Source organism: Pelophylax lessonae (genome assembly GCF_965119305.1).
Source record: "Pelophylax lessonae genome assembly, chromosome: 1".
NCBI lineage: Eukaryota > Metazoa > Chordata > Amphibia > Anura > Ranidae > Pelophylax > Pelophylax lessonae.
The window spans coordinates 471,809,436-471,835,499 of record NC_138768.1 but is presented as its reverse complement, the minus strand read 5'-3'; the positions used below and the strand labels follow the sequence as shown (position 1 = coordinate 471,835,499).

The window sequence follows — 26,064 nt, the reverse complement described above, 5'->3', positions numbered from 1 at the left end:
CCTCCCCAAATAACCCTGACAGATTCTATACTCTAAAAACATCTGGTACAGATTCCCAGCTTCTGTATAAGGTTCTGTGCACATCTGCGTTATACGGAAAAAACACGTCACTCTTGCAGTGCTATTAATTGTTAATGGCACCCCAGACGATTCGCCACACACAAAAACAATGACATTTGCATCGTGATGCAATGCTGTACCCAAGCTAAATTTTTATAATTTTTTTGAGACCGATAAAGCTTTCTTTTGGTGGTTTTTAATCACCACTGAGTTTTTTTTTTACTTTTTGCTAAACAAATTAAAAAAAAACTGATGAGGCAGCGCTGATTTGCACTAATAGGCGGCACTGATGGGCATTGATAGGCAGCACGGTCGGGCATCACTGATGGGCTCTGGTTGGCACTGACACCACTGGTGGGCACTGGCAGACATTACTGATGGGACTGCACTTATTATCATTGCAGACCCTCCCCTGTCAAGAGAGCTGCTTATCGGCTTTCCTTCATTCATGCGCTGTCAGCGTGAATAGAGGAAATTCTGATTTACACTGTGATCAGCTGTGATTGGACACAGCTCATCGCATGGGAAAGAACCTACATCATGGTCTCTTTACCGTGATCGGAGATGTGGTGTGTCCGAGCAGCACGCTACACCACCGATCATCACTGTGCTGCGCGCCATGTTGTGAAGGACATCATATGATGCCCAGTCGCAACAATTAAACCACTGCCTGGCTGTCATTTTGCTATAGGCCAGGCGGGATGGGATTTAAATAAAAAAAAAATAAAAAAATGTCAAGTTCCCCCATCACCACTCACAAAGGCAAACGTACATGGCGGTCCCACACGCACGCAGACAGCAATGGGCTCTGCGTAACATCATCTTTTATATTTTACAAAAAATTGGGTTATGTATTGTGTTTTTTGTATTAAAATTCATTAATGTGTATTTTTTTTTCGAAAAACACTGTGTTTGAAAAACCGCTTCGCGAATACCGTGTGACATAAAAAGTTGCAACACCCAACAAATTATTCTCTAAGGCCTCTGCTTAAAAAAAAATATATATTTAATTTTCAAACATTTGTAAACAAAAGTGTCAGAAAAAGGCCTGGAGCTGAGTTGGTTAAATGTGACAGTGGCTGCGGGGAGAGTAATCCCCAGCTGCTCTCACAGGAAGATGCTTAGGGGTGAGGGCGGAGGAAGCTGTTACATATTACACCTGAAATTTGGATCTACCATGTAACATTCCTAAAATTTAACTTAGCCTTTAACCACTTGCCAACCAGGCCGTAGCCGAATGATGGCTACAGCGCAGTCAGCTTATTCTGCGAGGGCGTACAACGATGCCCTCCCAGATTCGCGCTTCCAGCACGCCCCCTGGGGCGCGCACACAAAAGTGTCTATGCTCGCTGGGTTCACCAGACCCGGTGCATCACGAATCCTGGTAAAGAGCCATTGACAGCAGCCCTTTAGCACATGATCGCTCTGTCCAATGACGGAGCTATTAGTTGTCAACAAGCTGACACATGTCTGGTTCAGTTCTTTCCTCTCCTCACACGCTGTAGACCCCAGCACTGCTCACCCGTGTCTCAATCATGCCCATCTGTGCCTCATCCGTGCCTCAGTCCTGCCCATCCGTGCTTCAGTCCTGCCCATCCGTGCTTCAGTCCTGCCCATCCGTGCTTCAGTCCTGCCCATCCGTGCTTCAGTCCTGCCCATCCGTGCCTCAGTCCTGCCCATCCGTGCCTCAGTCCTGCCCATCCGTGCCTCAGTCCTGCCCATCCGTGCCTCAGTCCTGCCCATCCGTGCCTCAGTCCTGCCCATCCGTGCCTCAGTCCTGCCCATCCGTGCCACATCAGTGCCTCATCTGTGCCTCATCTGTGCCACATCAGTGCCTCATCTGGGCCACATCAGTGCCTCATCTGGGCCACATCAGTGCCTCATCTGGGCCACATCAGTGCCTCATCTGGGCCACATCTGTGCCACATCTGTGCCATATCAGTGCTCATCTGTGCCATGTCCCAAGCTCATCTGTATCACATCAGTGCCAATACATTGTTGATCAGTGCCCTACAGTGCCTCACAAAAGTGTAATGGGTAGTCAGGAAATTAGGATTTGTAATTTTATATCCCTAGATGGTGCTCCCTTAATGCTGGGCCTCTATATTTGGCTAGGCTATGTTAAAGTCCCACATATGTGGTATTGCCATACTCACGAGTAGCAGAATGTATTTTGAGGTGTAAGTTTTGCTGTGTACATGCTATGTGTTAGAAATATCTTCTAAATAAACAACTTTGTGTAAAACATAAAAAGTGTTAATTTTCTTTCCACATTTTCCAAAAACTTGTGGAAAAAAATGACATGTTCAAAAGACTCATAATGCCTCCTAGATTATACATTGGGGTGTTTGCTTTCCAAAATGGGGTCATTTTGTGGGCGTTTCCTTTGTCCTGGTGCTCCAGGGTCTTCAAAAATGTGATAGGAAATGATATGTGTAATTTATGCTGCTAGAACACCTGGAGGTGTGCTACTTGGGTGTTGGGCTTCTGTATGTGGCCAGGCTGTGAAAAAGTCTCACACATGGTATGGCCATATTCAGGAGGAGTAGCAGAATGTATTTTGGGGTGTAGTTGCAAGTATGCCTATACAGTGTGTGAGAAATTACTTGGTAATATGACAATTTTGTGAAAGAATACTTAATTTTGCAAAGAATTGTGGGAAAAAGATTACAACTTCAAAAAAATAATTTACAATGCCACTTACTAAATAGCTTGGTATGTCTACTTTCCAAAAAGGGGTCATTCGGGGGGGGGGGGTATTTATACTTTCCTGGCTTGTTAGTGTCTCAGTACATCAGGTGTGATGTTCAATGATTGGTACCATGGCTTGTAGACTCTATAACCTTCACAAAGACCCAATAATATATACTTATTTGGGTTATTTTTACCAAAGATATGTAGCAGTATAACTTTTGGCCAAAATTTATGAAGAAAAATTACTAAATTTGCAAAATGTTCTAACCGAAACAAAGAAAAATGCATTTCTTTACAAAATTTTCAGTCTTTTTTTATTCATAGTGCAAAACAAAAAACAGTGATGATTAAATACCAACAAAAGAAAGCTTTATTTGTGTGGAAAAAAAAAAAGGACAAAAACTTCCTAGGGGTACAGTGTTGCATGACTGAGTATTTGTCATTCAAACTGTGAGAGCACTGAAAGCTGAAAATTGGTCTGGTTAGGAAGGGGGTGTAAGTGCCCAGTGGGTAAGTGGTTAAGATCTTTGTTCAGTCTAATTCCAAACAGGCTGTAAAACAAAATTGGATTTTTGACCTACCGTAAAATCCTTTTCTCTTAAGCTCATTGACAGACGCAGTCCTCTTTGATTAATATCAGTAGGGTTATACTGCCCCCTACAGGAGTAGGACACTAGGCAGGAAAAACGTTCTGGCCACACCTTAGGGGCAGTCCCAGAGGGTATATCCTCTCTCTCCCTGCTACAGGATGTCAGTTATGTAACAAAGCAGTGTCAGAGAATTTAACCCAACCCAACTCAAAATAGAGGGGCGGTACTGCGTCTGTCAATGAGCTTAAGAGAAAAGGATTTTACGGTAAGTCAAAAATCCAATTTTCTCTGTCGCTCATTGACAGACTCAGTCCTCTTTGATTAATATCAGTAGGGACGTCCCAAAGCAGTGCCACAAATGAGGGGTGGGATAACGGAAATCAAAATTTAATCCAGAAGGCCCAACCGGTGCCAACCAGAAGTCTTAAAGGCTCATCGGACAAAAGGATGAGACTCAACTGAAAACCCAACAGAAAAAAACCCTTGAGGTAGACCACCGGTCTCCTCAAACAGCGGCCTGCAGAACCTTGCGGCCAAAAGAGGCATCCGCCGATGCCAGCACATCAACTTTACAAAATTTTGTAAAGGTATGAACCGACGACCAGGTAGCCGCCTTGCAAACCTGAACCACTGACGCCTGATGGCGGAAGGCCCAGGAAGCACTAAGCGCCCGAGTGGAGTGCGCCTTAACAGGGAACGGAGGAACCCGACCCTTAATAGAATAAGCCTGTACCACCGTCTGTCTGATCCATCTAGAGATAGTCGCGGCAGACGCAGGCGACCCCTTTCTAGGGCCATCCGTGATCACAAACAGTGAATCCGTCTTACGGAAAGATTCCGTAGTAAGCAAGTACACCCTGATCGCCCGAACCACATCCAAGGAGTGTAACGCAAACTCCCGAGGATGACTGGGCTTAGGACACAGGGAAGGTAGCACAATATCCTCATTTAGATGAAACTCTGAAACCACCTTAGGAAGAAAGGATGGATTCGGACGAAGAACCACCTTATCCCTATGAACCACCAGATATGGGGAACGACAGGACAATGCGGCCAGTTCTGACACCCTGCGTGCAGAAGTGATAGCCACCAAAAAGGCCACCTTCTGGGATAAGGTAAGCAAGGGAATCTCCCTAATATTTTCAAAGGGAGGTTTCTGAAGAACCGACAACACCAGACTAAGATCCCAGGGCGGCAAGGGCGCGCGCACCGGCGGAGCCAGGTGCCGCACCCCCTGGATGAAATTCCGCACCAAGGACTGAGTAGCCAGAGGCTTCTGAAAGAAGATTGCTAACGCTGAAACCTGACCCTTGATAGTGCTCAAGGCCAGTTTCTGCTCAACCCCTTGTTGCCGAAAAGCCAATATCCAGGCCACCGAGTAAGAACGTGGAGGGAACCCAAGGGATTCACACCACGCGATATAAGACTTCCATGTGCGATGATAGACCTTCCTGGAAGTCGCTTTCCTCGCTTCAATTAGAGTAGGGATAACTGAAGCTGACAACCCTTTGTCCTTCAGCACCTGGGTCTCAACAGCCAGGCCGTTAAAGCCAGCGATTGTAAAGCAGGATGGAAGATCGGTCCCTGAGTCAACAGATCCTCCCTGAGAGGAAGTCGCCAAGGAGCGTCTGCGACCAGCCTGACCAGGTCGGCGTACCAAGCCCAACGAGGCCAGTCCGGAGCCACAAGGATAACTGGAATTCCCTCCACCTCTATCCTGCGAAGGAGTTTCGGCAGCAACTTGAGAGGAGGGAAGGCATACAGTAGCTGATACTGCCCCCACGGGGCGACCAGCGCGTCTGCGGCGTCCGCTAGAGGATCGCGGGAGTGGGCTACAAACCTCCGCACCTTCCTGTTGAGTCGAGATGCCAACAGATCCACATCCGGGGTGCCCCAACGAAGGCACAATTGGTGAAATATCTCTGGATGAAGAGACCATTCCCCTTGATCCAGAATCTGACTGCTGAGAAAATCTGCCTGCCAATTTTCCACCCCCGGAATGAATACAGCGGAGAGAGCTGGAACAAATCGTTCCGCCCAACGAAGGACGCCGGCCACTTCTACGGCCGCCAGGACACTCTTGGTGCCCCCCTGGTGATTGACGTAAGCCACTGCCGTGGCATTGTCCGACTGGATCCGCACCGGGCTGCCCCGGAGCTGTTCGGTCCAGTGAATCAGACAAAGTCTGATCGCTCTCAGTTCCAATACATTTATCGGTAACCTGGATTCTTCCAGGGACCAGAGCCCCTGAGCAGATCGTCTGCCGGGAACCCCCACCCCACCTGGATAGACTGGCATCCGTGGTGACAATCGTCCAATAGATTGGAAGAAATGACTTCCCCTGACTGAGCATTGGTGATCGAAGCCACCAAACCAGAGATTCCCTGGTCCGTTCGCTCAGCCGGATCCGATTGTCCAGGGAATCGGGATTCCGGTTCCATTTGAGAAGAATCTCCTTTTGAAGAATCCGGGTATGAGCCTGGGCAAACGGTACTGCCTCGAAGGAGGCCACCATCAGTCCCAGAACCCTCATGCAAGTCCGCAGAGAAGGCCAGTTGATGGTCAATAACAACTGAGTCGTCGACTGAATCTTCCAGAGTTTCTCCGCCGGGAGAAACGCCTTTGCCAAGGATGTATCCAAAGTTAGGCCCAGATAGTTCAGTTTCCTGGTGGGGACCAGAAATGATTTCTGCCGGTTCACCAGCCACCCGAACTCTTCCAAAGAGATCATAGTGATCTCCAAGTTTAGCAACCGAGCCTGCTGAGACTCCGCACGGAGTAGAAGGTCGTCTAGGTAGCCTAGAACCGAAATGCCCCGCTGTCGCAACAGTGCCAAAACTGGGGCCAAGACCTTTGTGAAGACCCGGGGAGCAGAGGCGAGACCAAAGGGTAACGCCGCAAACTGATAATGGTTCTCTCCCACGGAAAAGCGAAGAAAACGCTGATGTCCTGCGTAAATGGGAATGTGAAGATAGGCATCCTTGATGTCTATGGACGCCAGAAAATCCCCCTGATGCAGGGAGGCCACTACTGTGCGAATGGACTCCATCTTGAATTTTTGCACCCGGACAAAATGATTGAGTGCTCTCAAGTCCAGATTTGGACGCACCTTGCCCTCTTTTCTGGGTATTGTGAATAGGTTTGAATAGAACCCCTGAAAACGTTCTGTCCAAGGAACGTGGACCACCACTCCTTGTTGCATCAAATCCGTCACTGCCCCCCGCAAAGCTTCTAAGCGGTCCGGGGATAGTCGGATATTGGAAGGGAAGAACCGCACCGGTGGAAGTGATCGAAACTCGATCTTGTATCCCGACCATATGACCTCTTGAACCCATTTGTCTGGAATCCTGGAGAGCCATGGGTCTGGAAACCGGTGAAGACGTCCCCTCCACCTCAAATATGGGTGGGGGCGCACCTTCAGGCTGTATTGGTCTTATCTTCAGGTCTGGTAGAGCCGCACCTTTGTTTACTCGACCAGCGCCCTTTGAAACCCCCTGGGGGGGGGCTTTGGAGGATTTCGCCTTATCGCCCGCCCCAGAGGAGCGAAAAAACTTTTTATGAGCGGAAAAGGAAGGTCCCCGTCTGCGACGAGGTCCTTTCCCCTTAGTAGTCTGTGGTAAAAAGGTGCTCTTGCCACCAGTGATACCCTTGATGATCTCATCCAAGGTGGCACCAAACAGGCGATCCCCTTGAAAGGGGAGAATAACCAAGGCTTTTTTGGAAGCTTGATCCTCCGACCGCCGAGATCGATACTCGCCCCATTAATGGAGCGGCGTCCAGGGCGGCGTCACAGACAAACTGTAGCGCTTGTACCATATTCTCCAGCAAGTCCCATACTGCCGGGGGGAGACTCCTCCCCTCCAGATCTCGGCGTAACAACTTGGTCCACTCTGTCAATGTTTGTGCAACCAGAGCAATGGTGAACACTGGCCTAAAGGCTGACCCTATCAGGGAAAATATAGAGTGGGATATAGATTCCGCTGTACGGTCCACCGGATCCCGAAAAGACGGAGCGTCCTCCAACGGGATAACAGTAGCTTTATTTAGTCTGGAAATTGGCAAATCCACCGACGGTGGTACCGTCCATTTATTAAGGAGGGATTCTTCAAACGGATAGCGTCTAGCAATTCGTTTGGAAATACCAGGGGTTCGTTTTGGACGGACCCAATCTTCCTTAATTATATCTTGAAAACATTTGGGCAAAGGAAACACCTTTGCCATCTTGGTAGGCTTGCGAGTACCAAAAGCAATTTCAGTATCAACTGCTTCCGTAGGTATAAGCTCAAGTCTTAAAGTTTCCCGCACAGACACAATCAGTGCGTCTACCAGCGCTTCATCTTGCGCTATAGCGGAGGCAGAAATGTCTTCCTCGCTATCCGAGTAGATGGGATACGAGGCACTAGCCCCAGAAGAGGGACCTGCAGCCACCGCGACAGGCTCAGAATCTGTATCTGAAGTGTCAGACAAAATAGGGGTAGGCGGGGGTCGCTTTTTCGCCCCCCGTCCCTGACAGGCTACCTCCACCCGGGATACAAAAGACTCCAAAACCGCTCACAATGCATCAATAGTAAGTGGAGAACTGGAGGGTCCTGCGGCCACCTCAAGGGGATCAGGTGGGGATACATGTGTGGCAGAGTCCATGACAAATCCAGGAACACCTGCCAGCAAACAAGGATTGCAAAAGAAAAAACTTTTATTTTTTTTGTATGTAATCCCCCAGCGCAACAGCGCCCCTCAGTGCCACCTGCTTCGGACCCCCACAGAGAGAGAGAGAGAGAGAGACCCCAAGGGCTCACCACCTGATGCACAGAAGCTTCTACCGACCTGCTCTCAGCGCTGTCCTTACAGAACAGGAAGTCTTATGGATCGATTTACCCGGGTAAAGGAGGTGGCTCCGCCCCTATATTCGTCTTCCGGCACTCCCACCGCTGCTCCTCGAGGCAGCTGGGTGTATCCAAGATAGCCGCCGCCATACAGGAGACATTGGGCTACGCCAAAATGGCGGCCCCGCGCGGCCCACGGAAGGATGGCGGCCCCCGCGCGGCCCACGGAAGGATGGCGGCTCAGTGCGGCTGAATCTTTAATAGAGGACTCCCTGTGCGATAGGTAGGTGCCTGATAGTATCACCCCTCTGCACAACTGTTTCAACAGTAACGCCAGCGGCGCCCTGTCTCCATCCTTGACCGACATCAGTCATGGATTCCTTAGTCCTTTTACAATGCAGGCCTTCCTTGCAGCGACAGATTCATATAGATTGTCAGCTCCCAAACCAAGCCTCCTGGAGTGGTATACCTTACTCACCAACTCACACTAGCAAGGGGGAGATATGTGAAGTGTGTCACTGGATAGAGGGGAACCCGGGATCATGAGGGTCCGACCATCCACAGAGGGGCCCGCATCCATTCCCAAAACCCGACAGGGGGAGAGGGGGAACATTCTACTCACCATACCGGAACAGGCGGGGACCCACTCCTAACAGAACCCCTCTCCACCTAGGTGGGGGGCTGTCGACCAATACGGACGCCGCGACTCAGTTTCTGACTGGTCGTAGGCGACCTGGCAAGACGTTTAACTCGCGGGGCCAGTCCCCGTCCAGTGGGACTATGTCGCGGCCGACCCAGCGCGGAGCTAGGGCCTGCACGCGCTCGTAGGCCGGCTGGGGTGACCACTGGATCTCAACATCCAGCCCGTTGCCCAGCTCCAGCATAATTGCTTGAAGATCTCACAGGAACAAAAACTGGAGAGAAAAAGCTAACTAAAAAAGATTTATCTAAAAAAGCTTGCCAGGACCAGAGATCCCAGCAAGGAACTTGGGTCCTTACTCCTGACTAGGCAGAAAAAAACTGACATCCTGTAGCAGGGAGAGAGAGGATATACCCTCTGGGACTGCCCCTAAGGTGTGGCCAGAACATTTTTCCTGCCTAGTGTCCTACTCCTGTAGGGGGCAGTATAACCCTACTGATATTAATCAGAGGACTGCGTCTGTCAATGAGCGACCGAGAAATATGTCAACTAATGCAAATGTGCTATAACCACTTGTCCACCAAAGCATTTATTTTCACACATTAAAATGCATTTTAGGCATAAAAATTAGTTAAAACCCCCAAACGTTAAACATTTTCTGAAAACTGAAATTCTGGAAAAGAATGGTGGTAGTTATTTTTATTGATTATTACATGATAATTGTGCATATGTTTATCTCATATTTTCGGTATAACATACACTAAAATGAATTTGAGTGCACACAATACATTACCTATTTTTTTTGTAAGGTTGCATAGAAGTAAATTAAAACCAAACATGTCAAGTTGTTAAGCATTGTATTCATAGTGATATTCGATAGGTGTGGCGCAATCATCATTTTCACATGTAGGCGCACTGATGGGCCTAGATTCTTTGGCTTGAACTTGTTAGTCCAGTGCTGGTACTGGGCTCCTGTTCCTGGGGTCTAGCTGCGGCGGTGTTGGTGCCATTGGGGTGTATGGTGCTGCTGGTTGTAGGAAGGTCTTCTGGGCTTATTCTCCTTATCCTTTTAGGAGGGACTGTTTCTTCCTCGGATTCAATGTCTGATCTGCTATCCTCTACTGGCTCGTATTCCGAACCAGTATCAGATGATGCGAGCTCCCCACTGCTCTCATCATCCAACATGGTTAGCATTTCATATGCCTCCTCTGCTGTAAAAAGCCTTTTAGACATACTGGCGGTACTGATGGGTACTGGCGGGCTGTGGGATAGGTGGCAGGTTTGTGTGACAGGTCACGGCGGTACTGTGTGAGGAGAAGAGCTCAGATCAGTAGTAAAGGCTTCCCTGTGTTTTGATTGTGACCAGCTGTGATTGGACAGAGCCGATCACGTGGTAAACAGCCAATTTTATTGGCTGTTTACCCTGATCGGGTATGCGCTGTGTCCAAGGAACACATTACATGCCCGATCACTGTGGTGCGCGCATTCGGGAGCGTGCGCCAGCTGCTTTTCCTGCCCGCCGTCATGTGACGCCGGGTCAGGATAACTGAACCACATTCCCGCCGTCAATTTGTAATAGGGCGGGCGGGAAGTGGTTAAAGCAGTTTTATCCCCTGTGTAAAAAAACAAAATAAAAACCTGCAGGATAATGGCATAATGTGCTAGTTTGCATCGCATACTAGCACATTATGAAATACCTTAGAACGAAGAACCTACACGGTCGCCCGAACACCGCTGAGGGAGCTGACATGTTCCCTCGGCGCCTCTTCCGGGATAGGCAGCTCCAGCGCTGTGAGTGGCCGGATCCGCAATGACGTCACTCCTGCACATGCGCCCGGAAGTTCACTTTCCGGCAAGGAGCTCTGAGCGCATGCGCCGCTGGTGCCTTATTATACGGTTACCTGTAGGTAAAAATTAAAAAGCAGAGTATACCACCGCTTTAATTGAACAAACTGAAGTTAGATGCTGATTGGCTACCATGCACAGCTGCACCAGATTTTGCACACTCCAGTTTTAGTAAATCAACTTCTGTGTTTGCTACTCTTAGGTTTGCTAGCAAAATATGCTGATGTTTCTCCAAAAGGTTGCATACTTTTTCCCAATGTGTGCCATATTCAGCCATACATTTTGACTGCTATCGTATACTTGTTCCTCAGGAGCTTCCTGATTTCATACTGTATGCTTACTTACTCGACGTATCCAATGGGTGGAACCCTTTTCCCAAATCCTCTTGTAAGCTCATTGCTTCCTTTTCAAAAGTATTGTCATCAGAGCAATGGTTACAAATACAAAGGATCTAACCGGGGGGTACCCTAAATAGGAGTAAGTGGCTTGAGCGCCGCTCAGACCAGCTCGGTTTCTCTGGCAGTAAGATGAGAAGTCTGTCTCACAGCCGGAACCCAGCACTATACTGTATGTAGCTGAAGCTACAAGCAGGTCATTCAGCACTTCGAGACACTGCAGCATTTGGTGAAGGAAGTAATTTGTTTTTGACCAGCTTGGTCCAAACTATTTTAAAGTGACCAAGTGAGATCAACTTTAAGGACAAGGTTCCTCCTTTTTTCAGTCAAGGCCTATTCTGTGAGGAGAGTCAGTGCTTCCTGGGCGACAGCATCAGACTTCAGGAGTTGAAGTTTGTAAGGCTTCCATTTGGTCTTCACGCGTTTACTAAGTTTTACCGTCCTTGCAGACAGCAGTTTTGGACGGAAGATCCTTTAGGCAGTCCTTTAGTGTGGTTTCTTCTCTGTTCTGTTCTTGGGTTTTTGACTTGTTGCTGTGTTGCCCACCCCTCTTGTTCAGTGACCAAGTAGTCATGAATAAGAAACCCTGCATCTTTTGTTTACGATTAAAAAAAACGTTTTCCTAGTAGTAACCAAAATTAGTAGTTTTGGCTTTCCTGTAAAATCCTTTTCTTGGAGCACATCACTCCGTCACTTGGAGCAGCTACAAAATTGAGGCTGTGGTGGGATGACTGGGTGGGGAAGCCTGCCTTTTTTTTCTTTTTTTTTTTTGGGACAGTCCATTCACCAGTAGGCAGCAGCATAACCTAAGCAGTAACCATTAAAAAAAAAAAAAAAAAAAAAAAAAAACTGTCCTGTTATGTAATCCAAGAAAAGGATTTTGCAGGAAAGCCAAAACTCCAAATTTTTGTTACTGTATAGAGGGCAATACCTGCTATAGATTTTATTTTATAGTTACATAGTCAGGTTGAAAAAAGACACTAGTCCATCTGGTTCAACCAAAAAAAAAAAACAGTATTGAAAACCAAACCAAACAATCTCATATACACAATCCTATACCCATAGTTGATTCAGAGGAAGGTGAAAAAACCCAGCAAAGCATGATCCAATTTCCTACATCAGGGGAAAAAAATTCCTTCCTGATCCCCTGAGAGGCAATCGGATATTCCCTGGATCAACTTTACCTAAAAAAAAAAAAAAAAAAAAAAAAAAATTTTAGTACCTACTTACTGTATATTAAGTACACCCAGGAAAGAATCCAGACCTTTTTTAAAGCAATATAATGAGCTAGCCAGAACCACCTCTGGAGGGAGTCTATTCCACATTTTCACAGCTCTTACGGCAAAGAAAACTTTCCGTATTTGAAGATGAAATCTGTTTTCCTCTAGACGTAAAGTTGTCCTCTGTGTTGACCTTAAAGTGAACAACTCAACGCCAAATTCACTATATGGACCCCTTATGTATTTATACATGTTGATCATATCCCCCCTTAATCTCCTCTTCTCAAGAGAGAATAAATTCACTTCCTCTAATCTTTTCTCATAGCTGAGCTCCTCCTTGCCTCTTATCAGTTTGGTTGTAGAGTTGAGCGGACACCTTGATGTCCGTGTTCGGCGGGTTTGGCCGAACTTGAAAAAAAAGTCCGGGTCCGTGTCCCGGACTTTTTCCGAACTTTACCCGGACACCGAACCCCCATTGAAGTCAATGGGGACCCGAACTTTCAGGCACTAAAATGGCTCTAAAACCCCAATGGAAAGGGCTAGAGTGCTGCAAATGGCAGAAAAACGTAGTTAAGAGCATGGCAAGTGCTCTGCAAACAAATGTGGATAGGGAAAACAACAAAAAAAAAAAAAAGAAAAATAAAACAATTTTCTTCATCTGTGAAGGACGAGGCCCATATGGAGTAGGAGGGAGGTTGAGGTGGTGGTGGATGTGGCGGTGTAGGTGGAAACGGCGGTGGAGGAGGACGAGGTAGCCAACACTGATTTTTTTCAGTCATTTTAAATGAGGGTACACCCCAAAAGAGTGAGAAAGATCAAAAGTAGAACAATGGCTGGGTAAGGTCGGTATCCATCTCTATTCTGCACTAGGTATGGAAAAGTCCTGTGGGATCCATGCCTGGTTCATTTTAATGAACATGAGTTTGTCCACATTGTCTCTGGACAGGCGGCTGCGCTTGTCTGTGATAACGCCCCCAGCCGTGCTAAATACACGTTCAGATAATACACTGGCTGCAGGGCCCGCCAGCACCTCCAAGGCGTAAAGGGCAAGCTCAGGCCATGTGCCCAATTTGGAGACCCAGAAGTTGAAGGGGGCAGACCCGTCATTCACTACATGTAGGCGTGTGCACACATACTGCTCCACCATGTTGGTGAAACGCTGCCTCCTTCTAAGACGTTCCATATGAGCTGCTGGTGCTGCTGTTTGTTGTGGCGTGCTGACAAAGCTTTTCCACATTTCGGCCATGCTAACCCTGCCTTCTGAGGTGCTGGCGGTGCCCTGGTTGCGTTGGCAACCTCTTCCTCCTTCCTCCTCCTCCTCTGCCTTGGCCTTGTGCTTCCACTGTGGCCCTGCTGTCAGGTGGGAATGCCAGCAGCATCGCGTCTACCAATGTGCGCTTGTACTCACGCATCTTGCGATCGCGCTCCAGTGAGTGAATTAAGGACGGTACGTTGTCCTTGTAACGGGGATCCACCCAGTAATCAGCACAAGTTAGAATGTGGGCAACTCGGCTGTGGGCAACTCGGCGGTCATTGTGGAGACACTGCAGCATGTAATCTCTCATGTGTGCCAGGCTGCCCAGAGGCAACGAAAGGCTGTCCTCTGTGGGAGGTGTATCGTCTGTGTCCTCTGTATCCCCCCAGCCACGCACCAGTGATGGCCATGAGCTGGCCTGGGTGCCACCCTGCTGTGAACATGGTTCCATCTCCTCCTCCAGAACTGTGCCCCTGCTGGACAATTGTGTCCCTGGCGTTTGTGGGTGCAGGAACCCACCCTCTGAGCCACTTGCGAATGACTGCCCTGAAAGCCTTGGAAATGTTACCTCTTCATCCTCCTCCTCCTCATCCTGTGCCACATCCTCTTCCATCATTGCCCGAATCGTTTTTTGAAGGAGGCATAGAAGTGGGATAGTTAAGCTGACAACGGCGTCATCGGCACTGGCCATGTTGGAGTACTCAAAACAGCGCAACAAGGCACACAGGTCTCGCATGGAGGCCCAGTTATTGGTGGTGAAGTGGTGCTGTTCCGCAGAGCGACTCACGCGTGCGTGCTGCAGCTGAAACTCCACTATGGCCTGCTGCTGCTCGCACAGTCTTTCCAGCATGTGCAAGGTGGAGTTCCACCTTGTGGGCACGTCACATATGAGGCGGTGAGCGGGAAGGCCGAAGTTACGCTGCAGCGCTGACAGGCGAGCAGCAGCAGGGTGAGAATGCTGAAAGTGCGCACAGACTGCCCGCACTTTCTGCAGCAGCTCTGACATATCGGGGTAATTTTTAAGGAACCTCTGCACCACCAAATTCAGCACATGCGCCAGGCAAGGGATGTGCGTCAAACCGGCTAGGCCCAGAGCTGCTATGAGATTTCGCCCGTTATCGCACACCAGAGGCTCGCTGGCAGCAACCACTCATTTGTCTGCTGTTCCATGCTCCTCCACCACTCCTGCGCGGTGTGTGGTTTTTCCCCCAAACAGGCAAGTTTTAAAACTGCCTGCTGTCGTTTACCCCTGGCTGTGCTGAAGTTGGTGGTGAAGGTGTTGCGCTGATCGGATGAGGAGGCGGTAGAGGATGAGGAAGCAGAGTGGGAGGAGTTAGGAACAGGAGGCAAACTGAAGCGCCCTGCAATCCTCGGTGGTGGAAGGGCATTAGCCAAATTGCTATCCGCCTCAGGCCCATCCACCACTGCATTTACCCAGTGTGCCTTTAGGGAGATATAACGCCCCTGACCGTGCTTACTGGTCCACTTATCGGTAGTTAGGTGGACTTTGGCACAGATGGCGTTGCGCAGTGCACACCTGATTTTTTTCCCCCACTTGGTTGTGCAGGGAAGGGATGGCTTGCCTGGAAAAGTAGTGGCGGCTGGGCACGACGTACTGTGGGACAGCCACCGACATAAGGCTTTTAAAACTGTGCGTCTCCACCAGACGGAATGACAGCATTTCAAAGGCCAAGAATTTTGAAATGCTGGCATTCAGGGCCAGTGATCGCGGGTGGGTAGGGGGGTACTTCCTCTTCCTCTGAAGTGTTTGGGAGAGGGAAAGCTGAACGCTTCCACGGGACATTGTGGAGATGGTTGGTGACCCAGGTGGTGGTGTTGCTGACAGATCGTCTGTTTGCGGGGTGGCAGGTGCCGGTATCACTACAGAGGTGGATGGAGAGGCCGAGACTGCAGCAGAAGAGGAAGCAGGAGGAGCCAGAGACCTTTCTTGGTTTTGAAGGTGTCTACTCCACTGCAGCTCGTGCTTTGCACTTAGATGCCTGATCATGCAGGTTGTGCTCAGGCTGAGAAGGTTTATGCCTCGCTTCAGGCTCTGATTGCACAGGGTGCAAACCACTCGTGTCCTGTCATCAGCACATTTTCTGAAGAACTTCCACGCTGGAGAACTCCTTTGAGCTGGCTTTGGTGCGCTCGGTCCCTTGCTGCATTGGGCAGTAGCAGGCGTAGTGTCTAGGGCACGGCCGCTCCGCTTCTGCACCCTGCTCCCTCTTCTGCTGTGCTGGTGGCTCTGTGCGACCACCGCCTCTTCCTCCAAACTACTCAGGTCACCTGCATGACGTTCATTCCATGTGGGGTTGAGGACCTCATCGTCCTCCACATCATCTTCCACCCAGTCTTCACCCCTGCCCTCCTTGTCGGTCTCCACAATTCTGAGTGCCGCAGCAGTTGGCACCTGCGTTTCGTCATCATCGGAGATGTGCTGCGATGGTCCTTCCATGTACTCATCTTGAGAAATAAGTGGTTGGGCATCGCTGCACTCAATCTCTTCCACTTCTGGGGCAGGGCTAGGTGGATGGCCCTGGGAAACCCTGCTGACAGAGTCATCAAAAAGAAGAAGAGACTGCTGCATGACTTGGGGCTCAGACTGCTTGCCTGATTTGCAAGGGGGTGAGGTGAAAGACGGTTGGACATTGGCTGCAGGTGCCAACTCTGACCTTTCTGCAGTAGACTGGGTGGGAGACAATGTGAAGGAACTGGAGGCACTGTCAGCAACCCAATCTACTATCGCCTGTACTTCTTCTGGCCTCATCACTTCTAGAGGCGCATGATGCCCTACCAAATACTGCTGCAGGTTCTGTCGCCTACTCACACTTGAGGAAGGTGTTTCACTTGTGCGTGTAGCTGGCACAGATCAACCACGTCCTCTCCTTGCAACAGGAGCTCTACCAGCAGCACCAGGCCACGGCCCCTATTTGACGGTCTCCTCATATTTCTGTAATTTATGATCTTGCCCTAGAAAGGTGTTTATTGAATAGCGGAACAAAACAACAGTATAGCACGGGTGTATCTCACAGTCAAATATGCAAACTATGCCGCAATTTAATTTTTTTTACCCCAAAAGGGTGTTTATTAAATAGCGGAATAGAAAAACAGTATACAAATACAACGGGTGTATCTCAGTCAAATATGCAAAGTATGACGCAAATTTCATTTTTTTCACCCCAAAAGGGTATATATTGAATAGCGGAAAAGAAAAAAGGATATAAAATGGTGTATCTCACACTTACAAACACAGACTAGGCACCGATTACAATTTTTTGTACCCTAAAGGGAGGATGAGGAAGAGGAGTAGGAGGAGTTCGGAACAGGAGGCAAACTGAAGCGCCCTGCAATCCTTGGCGGTGGAAGGAGATGCGTCAAACAAATTTAAAAGGTGTATCTCACACGTACCGATACAGACTATGCCGTAATTAAATTTTTTACACTCCAAAAGGGTGTATATTGAATAGTGGAATAGAAACTTTTTTTATAAAACGGTGTATCTCACACGTACAAACACAGACTAGGCCCCGATTACAATTTTTTGTACCCTAAAGGCAGGATGAGGATGAGGAGTAGGAGGAGTTTGGTACAGGAGGCAAACTGAAGCACCCTGCAATCCTCGGCGGTGGAAGATGCGCCCCAAAAGATTGGAAGGTGTATCTCACACGTACTGATACAGACTATGCAGCAATTTAATTATTTTTACCCCAAAGGGTGTAGATTGAATAGCGGAATAGAAAATTTTTTATAAAACGGTGTATCTCACACGTACAAACACACACTAGGCCCCGATTACAATTTTTTGTACCCTAAAGGCAGGATGAGGATGAGGAGTAGGAGGAGTTCGGAACAGGAGGCAAACTGAAGCACCCTGCAATCCTCGGAGGTGGAAGATGTGCCTCAAAAGATTGGAAGGTGTATCTCACACGTACCGATACAGACTATGCCACAATTTTATTCTTTTTACCCCAAAGGGTGTAGATTGAATAGCGGAATAGAAAATATGATATCAAAAGGTGTATCTATCTCACACGTACAGACCCAGACTAGGCCCCGATTACTATTTTTTGTACCCCAAAGGCAGGATGAGGAGTAGGAGGAGTTCGGAACAGGCAGGAGGCAAACTGAAACACCCTGCAATCCTCGGCGGTGTAAGATGAGCCCCAAAAATTGGAAAGGTGTATCTCACACGTACCGATACTGACTATGCCGCAATTTAATTATTTTTACCCCAAAGGGTGTAGATTGAATAGTGGAATAGAAAATATGATATAAAATTGGTGATTTTTCAATAGCACATGTGAACACAGCAGTGTCTTATGTCAGTCAGCTCTGCTACAGGCTATGAAGGGAAAAAAAAAAGAAAATTCCCCTTTTAAGTTTGTAATTTTTAAATAGATTAGTACCGACTATGCCATAATTTAATTTTTTTTTAACCCAAAAGGGTGTATATTGAATAGTGGAATAGAAAAAAGTGTATAAAATTGAAAATCACTCAATAGCACATGTGAACACAGCAGTGTCTTATCACAGTCAGCACTGAAGCAAAAACGCTGCACACAACTGACTGATAAAAATAGATTTTTTTCTCCCTCCTCCTCCTCAGCGGGCTTAACTGAGGGCAAAACAATTGTGTTCACTGCACCAACCCCCACACAGAAAAATCGATGTAGAACACTGACCCTGCCTATTCTCCAGCCTCGCCCTAATATTATCGATAAGATCGTTCACTGGCACTGCACAACCAACCCCCCACACAGCAAAATCGATGTAGAACACTGACCCTGCCTATTCTCCAGCCTCGCCCTAAAATGCCCTAATAACTCTCCCTGCCTGCACTCCGACCTGTCCCTGCATTCTTTTCGGACACAATACAATTTTTCACTGTCTGTCCCTAATCAGCAGCCAGCACGTATGATGTGTGCTCTCTCCCTAATACTACAGCAGCGCGCTGGGTCTCGAACTTATAAAGACATGGTCACATGCTTCAGATGGCCAATCACAGCTACTAATACATTAGTAGGCATGGCTGGGATGGCTTAAGGCACACCAGTTAAACGCTTGTTGATTGGCTGTTGAAAGCCCGCCATTAAAAGTGCGCCATTACATACAAAACAGGAAGTAAAATGACCGAACACGGATTTTAAACCCGAACATACAGTAAAGTTTTCGGGTCCGTGTTCGGGTAACAAAAATCCAATTATTCGGTACGAACATGAATAATACAGTCCGTGTTCGCTCAACACTATTTGGTTGCTCTTCTCTGCACTTTCTCCAGTTCCCCAATATCCTTTTTAAGAACTGGTGCCCAAAACTGAACTGCATATTCCAGATGAGGTCATCTCACGAATTCCTTTTTTCTATTTTTCAGACCTTATTTTTATATTTTCTCCACATTGAGGGCGGCTTCATATTGCCCTGCGGCACTTTGCTAAATCACAGCTAACCCATGGTTTTCATGCAGTTTAGCTGTGCTTTTTGATTGACTTCTCTGAGGTCTTCAATTTTGGTGCAGTTTCAGAAAGTGCACCAAAACTCCTGCATGCTAAATCTTTGGTGCATATGTAAAGCACGCCCAAATACAGTTACAGGGGTTGGAACAAACCATATAACACTGCCAAAGGTGCTTTTAATGGTCAGCATTTATTGATATTTTTTAAATTTTTGTCCAAATGGGGAAAAAGAAAACGTATCTCAATACCTGCTTAAAAATTGTTAGCTGTAATAAGCCTTTAATTTGATTGTTTACTTAAAATACACTTTAAAACTAAATGTCCATCTAAGACTACTCTGTCCTCAGTGATGTAACTGCTGTGCATTTCACTGCAAAATGTATTCACCATTTAAAGTGGGAGTAATCTCTTATGCATGAAATTTAGTTATAGGTAAGCCTATAATACTGCTTGCCTATAGGTACTACTGGTATAAATATTTCCTAAACGTGCACTGTTTAAGAGATATTTACTGTAGATACAGCTGGTGACGTCACCAGCTCGTGCTCTCTGAAGGAGCAGCATAGCCGTGCCATTCCATGTGAGTCCTGTGTCGTAAACGGCGGCTCCTGCGCGCGTGCGCGGGAGTAACGTCATCGCGGCTCCAGCCACTCACACAGCCGGAGTCCGCAAAACCGGAAGGAAGACCGGGTAAAGCTGGAAGCTCCTTCTAGCATTCAGCCATTCATTGCTTTGGTGTAGAATAGGTCATTTTTTTTTCTTAACATGCTAGGAGGTTCTCCTGAATGTACAGTAAGAGAGAAGAATTCGCAAAGTAATTGCAAATTTTTTCATTAACATTTACGTTTGCCAGTGTCATAGTAAATAGACAAAGACATTATTGCTTTAAAAGTATATGTCGTTATCCAGTACTGTATTCAACAGGGCTCTTCATTCCGGCCTGGGCACAGTTTTTTACGTGATGGAGCCTCACTGGGTACACTACGTGAAATGATGGTGATGATTCGAATTTGGGGGCTTCTGAAACCCAGCTGTCTACCTGTATACACAGCCACATCGGATACACAGGATAGCATGTCTCTGCTTTTCCGTCTACTCACCCGCCTCTGGATGTGCTGTAAGGATTGCTCTTCTCCCTGTTATTTATTTTATAATGCTGCGTCTATTCTGAGTGTAATGTATTTGGCATATAGGTCGGGATGAAAATCACCCCTGTGAGCCAGATGACGCACTGATCGATGAGTGCTGCCTTCTTCCCAGCCAGCTTCTAATCCCAAACATGGATTGGTTGCCTTTGGGGAATGGATTGATCAGTCGGCTACAGGGCAAGCTTCCTCTGCGTCTGCAGTTTGGAAAACCTCCTGGGGCACCAAGCCATGCATCTGTACAGTATGAAGCATATACAAGGTAGGTCTAAACAGCTCTGTTGTGAATAATTAGGTTATCTCTTTGTGGAATAAAGACAGACTTTGCTATAAACTTCTGATACTCTCTCAATTTTATCCAGGTCTCCCTCCCAGCCAAAAATTGATCATCTGAGAAGATTACATTTAGGAACATTTCCCACAGAGCCTTGCAAATCCTGTACACGGTTAGTTTGGTATTATCTTTGTAACAGAGTATGTGCGTTTGTACTGTAGGATGTTTATTGCATATATTAAGCATGCCAAGAGTGTTCTTTGCATCCATAAATCCACTTCAGACCTACCTTAGAACTTTGAAACTAATTGGTGATACAGGAAACAAAAAGAGAGAAAGCTACATAGAGTAGAATGCATGCAAGTTGACTTACCAGCTCCACCCACACCGCATGTGGGGAGCCCTCTGGGATCTGGCTGGAGTGTATTGGACACCATTCAGTTTGAAGAAAATTAAGACTTCTGCATTTGCGGTGTTTTTCTTAGTGGCATTAAAGGAAAACTTTGAGAGAAACGAAGGCTGCCATTGAAACTACACATTCTGAACATGCTATTTTTCTGGCCACCCTCTTTTCCTTCTTAAATACATTTTTCGTACGTGAAATGTCGTCAGATAAGGATGTCAGATTTTAATTGGACTTTCCTAATGTTGACGCTTGTTCCTAGTCATTGAATCAAACCTTATGAAAAGGTTTGGTGAGTGTATTAGCCAAATAGCCTGCGTCATCAGAAGAGATTTAGAAGTTGCAGCAGTCGTATATGTCTCTCAGGAAAGGTTACTTTTATGGCTCACTGATTTACTGACTGCCTGGAAATGCTCTTTAAAACCTACATTTACCCAGTGATGACCCAGAAACATTCCCTGAGATCCTAGTTTTGTATTCCTTCCTGTTTGTGTATGACAAATTTGTGACCTATCATTGTTAGTTTTTTGCCAGGCAGTGATGGTTTCTGACCTGTTCTGGTTTTTACCATAAAGGAATGCGTAAGGTAACAGATGACACCACTGCTTGTTAAGTCAAAACAAGAGCCATATTTTTGGGCATTTAATCTTGCATTTACTACCCCTTGTGTTTTCCACAGTAGAACAAATGACCAGACTAACTAATAATTCAGATATCTTTCAGATACCAACAGAATGTATTGAACATCCTAAATGTAAATTATGTTCAAGATTGAAGGGTGTCCTATTACTGTGCAGTTACACAAAAGTCTAGAAAACCTCATCCAGTAGATGGCAGCTGCAGCTCTCCATTTGGAAATATAAAGAGTATTCTGTCTCATATGCTCCACTAGGGGGCACATGTAGCATAGTCTAGCCTTTTTTTTTTTTTTTTTTTAGTAGTTTAAGCAGCCAATTTGGGACTATTATGTAAAAGTGCTAATTTACAGCTGAACTCCAGGCAAATGCAAAAACATTAGTGTACTTATGAATTTATTAAACTAGTATTATTTTTAAATCCAACTTAGTGTAAGTTTCTGAATTTGACTTACAGGTACTCTGCCGGGAGGAAGTGGTAACAAACCAGTCAGGTGTGCTGCATGCACCTACACTGAAAAGGAACAATAAATTAGTACAAAAAACCTGGCGCTGTGGTGTCGGTGACCAGAATTCAGGGATGGGACAGTAAGGACGGACAATGCCCAGAGAGATCCACCATCAGTTAAAAGTCCATGTCCAGGCTGCAGCCTACCCAAACCCAGATCCTGTCTGCAAACCCAGATCCTGTCTGAGAAAAAGAGTGCAACAAAATCGGGTATACTGGCGCTCCCAGACAAAATGACAGAAGGACAGAATGGATGCTGCTCAGGATCTTGAAGCATTAAAACATATTTATTAAAATGAGTAAAAAAGTGCTCCTTGACAGACAAATGCCGGCAGTGTGCCCATGGTGCAACAGTCAAATGGTACAGCAGTCAGATGATACAGCAGTCAAAAAATACCTCAATCAAAAAATACCTCAGGTCAAGGAGGACCCAGGAGCGGGAGGACAGCGACTATCCAACTGTAGAGCCTGGATGGTGTCGGCGCTTGAGAGCGGGATGGCCGCCTCGATCACCCGGATGGCCACGGATAGAGGGGGATAACATGTTTCGGGCCAAGCCCTTCTTCAGATCTGAAGGGCTCTGAAGGGAGATCTGAAGAAGAGCTTGGCCCGAAACATGTTATCCCCCTCTATCCGTGGCCATCCTTATTAGCTCTGCCAGCAGACAGTTCACTTGCCGGCGCGCTGCCCCTGGACCAGTCTAGCAGCCGTAGACTCACATCCGCAAGGCAGTCTCCAGTGTGCACGTCCCTGACAGGCGCCCGGTGACGTCATCATCCGGCGCCACTGTAGCCAGGTCCGAGCAGCCTCGGCTGTACACCATCTGGAACCGGTGCGGTCTGCGGGGGTAGAGGATTCCACTCCCCCCCCCCCCCCCCCCCACCCCCAACATCTTGGTCCTCACTCGGTCTGGAGGTACATTATTAGCAAGGCTCCCCTGGGTGATCGAGGCGGCCATCCCGCTCTCAAGCGCCGACACCATCCAGGCTCTACAGTTGGATAGTCGCTGTCCTCCCGCTCCTGGGTCCTCCTTGACCTGAGGTATTTTTTGATTGAGGTATTTTTTGACTGCTGTATCATCTGACTGCTGTACCATTTGACTGTTGCACCATGGGCACACTGCCGGCATTTGTCTGTCAAGGAGCACTTTTTTACTCATTTTAATAAATGTTTTAATGCTTCAAGATCCTGAGCAGCATCCATTCTGTCCTTCTGTCATTTTGTCTGGGAGCGCCAGTATACCCGATTTTGTTGCACTGAAAAGGAACATACTACTGATCTCATCAATCTGTTTCTGCTCCTTTACAGTCACAGGCTGGGAGAGTCAACCAGTCCATATTGCATAACTAGAGCAGGCAAAATTGCTTTTGCAGATACAATTGCACCCATTTATGTACTTCAGTTGTAGTTTTAGATGTTTGCTTTCAGAAAAAAAATGAATGCCTTAAATTTTACATTCATAAAAATATGCACATTTAAAAATCCTTTAAAGCTTAATACACACAAAACCACACAAACGTACACCATATTTGTGTGACTCGCCCACTTGCATTGCTTCAGAAAGCTTGAAGTCATACCAAAACAACTGAAACCTGGCATCCGTTTTCCTATTAAAAGGTCCGTCTTGGCTTTGGTAAAGGTTATATGTATAAGTGAGTTCATTTTTATATCCTATCATTTTTCTTATTATTATTCAGGATGTATGTATAGTAGTACTAGGACTTTTATCTGAGGATAAAATTGTTTAGTACTGTAGTATAACTGCCATTCTAGAAGAAACTGTCTCATTTTTTGCTCAGGTGTGGCTGTGTAACAATGCTGAAATCCCCGAATAAGGCGACTGCAGTGAAGCAGTGGGAGCAACGTTGGATTAAAACCTGTCTATGTGGAGGACTTTGGAGAAAGATGCCCCATACTTACTCTTGACATTTCTCTTGCAAAATTCAACCATAGTAAAGCTTTGAGAAGCTAAAGAAGTGGAATATTGAACTACGCCCTTTTCCCCGCTACTTGAAAATGTGTCTTATACCAGCCAAACTATTTCTACAGTGGGGATGACAGTTAAAGAAACTGGGATAACCCTTTTTTGTACAGACTTATATCTCTGGAATTCCTCTGCAGCCATGGTTATTGTTGTTTTTTTTTTTTTTTTTTTATTCTAAAGGCATCATCCTGGTAAATGCCAGTTGTACTGTAAATAAGCACTTCTAACAATAAAATTGTAAACCTAAAGAGTAAAGGAAACTCGTATTAAGGGGATTTAAAGGTGAACTGGCCTCATTTTGTTGTGCCACTAAATTGCCTACTGTATTGCCAACATTACTAACCTGTGTAAGAAACTTCAGGTAAAAATATATTCTCACAACCTACCTATGCCACCTCACAGATTTAACCTGTTCTTTCACACAAATGTCTGTTTTCACTACCCATGGCTGGCACAGTATTAACCACTTTACCACTAGAGCATTTTGCTGTCTTACGTCTGGGCCACTTTTTGCGATTCAGCGCTGTGCGACTTTAACTGACAATTGCGCGGTCATGCAACGCCGTACCCAAACGAAATTTACGTCCTTTTTTTCCCACAAACAGAGCTTTCTTTTGGTGGTATTTGATCACCTGTGCGATTTTTACTTTTTGCGCTATAAACAAAAAAATAGCGTTTATTTTGAAAAAATAACAATATTTTTCACATTTTTTTATATGAAATTCCCCCCAAAAAAGATGTAAAAACCATTTTTTTTTTTTTAAATTTTTGGCCAATTTGTTTTCTGCTACCCATGTTTGGTAAAAAAAATCGCAATAAGCGTATTTTGATTGGTTTGCGCAAAAGTTATTGCGTTTACTAACAAAGGGAAAGATTTATGTCATTTTTGGTGTTTTTTTTTTTTTTAACGAGTAATGGCGGCGATCTGCGATTTTTTTTTTTTTTTTTTTTTTTTTTTTTTTCGGGACTGCGACATTGCGGCGGACAGATCGGAACCCTTGACTGAGATTTTTGACACTTTTGGGGGTACCAGTGACATTACTACAGTGATCAGTGCTATAAATATGCACTGTTACTGTAAAAATGACACTGGCAGGGAAGGGGTTAATTTTATTGGAGAGGGAGGGGTTAATGTATGCCTGGTGCTTACTAACGTGTGTGGGGGGAGGTGACTGTGTGAGACAGGGACAGATCGGATGTCCAGCTATGCTGAACACTCCGATCTGTCACTCCCTGTCACTGAGGAGATCCGCCCGCTCTGTTTACACAGGCGGGCGGATCTCCAAACTGGATTCCCCGACGATCGGGGCAGAGCAGCGGCGATTGCCGCTGCTCCTCCCCTGGCCCGACTCCCGCTGTGAATGAAAACAGCGGGAGCGCGCCGCCTACAGGGGGAGGAGTCTGGCGACGTAGGTCTACGTCGTCAGACGGGATCGTGCCACTTTGCCGCAGTACTATTCCAGTACTCAGCGGTAAAGTGGTTAAGTACCTGAATGCTGATTTTCCATCTGAGATATATTGACCATATGGAATAATGGCAGTTTGCCCAGCATGTGTGCTGGGACGGAGAGAAGCCTATTTTAACATTATTTAATGTATAACATGTAGGGCTTGCAATTGCAATTTGCTGCTTTATTTACAAGAAAGGGAATCTTAAAGTGATTGGAAAGCTATATTTTCTAAAATAACAAATGTTATACTTGCCTGCCCTGTGCAATAGTTGTGCACAGAGCAGCCCCTATCCTCCCCTTCTTGGGTCCGCCACTGGGGATTTTGGCGGCACCCCCACCCACCAAGTGCCCCCATTGCAACCTGCATGCTATGGGGGCACTTGTGCAGGCTCGCGTGTGTCCATAGAAAGACCCCCCCCCCCCTCGACACTGGCTGTGATTGGCAACAGCGGGAGCAAATAGCTGTGTGCTGAGCCAATGAGGAGGGAAAGACCGCTGCTCTCAAACACATTGCTGCAATTGAGATCGAGCTTAGGTATGTATAAAGGAGGGGGGCTCTGGGGAGCTGGGTAAAAAACCTGCAGCCTTTAAACAACTTTAATTAGAATGCATGTGTAAGAAGCTTTAAACATAGGTGTTTTGCTTCATTTTGGTTTAAAGTGATTGTAAAGTCACCTGTTATACTT

The 26,064-nt window shown here is 46.7% G+C and overlaps 1 protein-coding gene across 1 annotated transcript in view; it reads left to right on the top strand.

Moving 5' to 3' along the window:
* The window catches only part of MED16 (mediator complex subunit 16), a 59,919-nt gene extending 35,887 nt beyond the window's left edge, over positions 1-24,032 (top strand). The window contains exons 11-14 of the mRNA XM_082247981.1: positions 19,903-20,095; positions 20,172-20,385; positions 20,486-20,569; positions 23,743-24,032. Coding sequence (XP_082104107.1) covers positions 19,903-20,095; positions 20,172-20,385; positions 20,486-20,569; positions 23,743-23,869 — 618 coding nt within the window. The 3' untranslated portion in view covers positions 23,870-24,032. The remainder of the gene's footprint in view (positions 1-19,902; positions 20,096-20,171; positions 20,386-20,485; positions 20,570-23,742) is intronic.
* Positions 24,033-26,064: the final 2,032 nt, after the last annotated feature.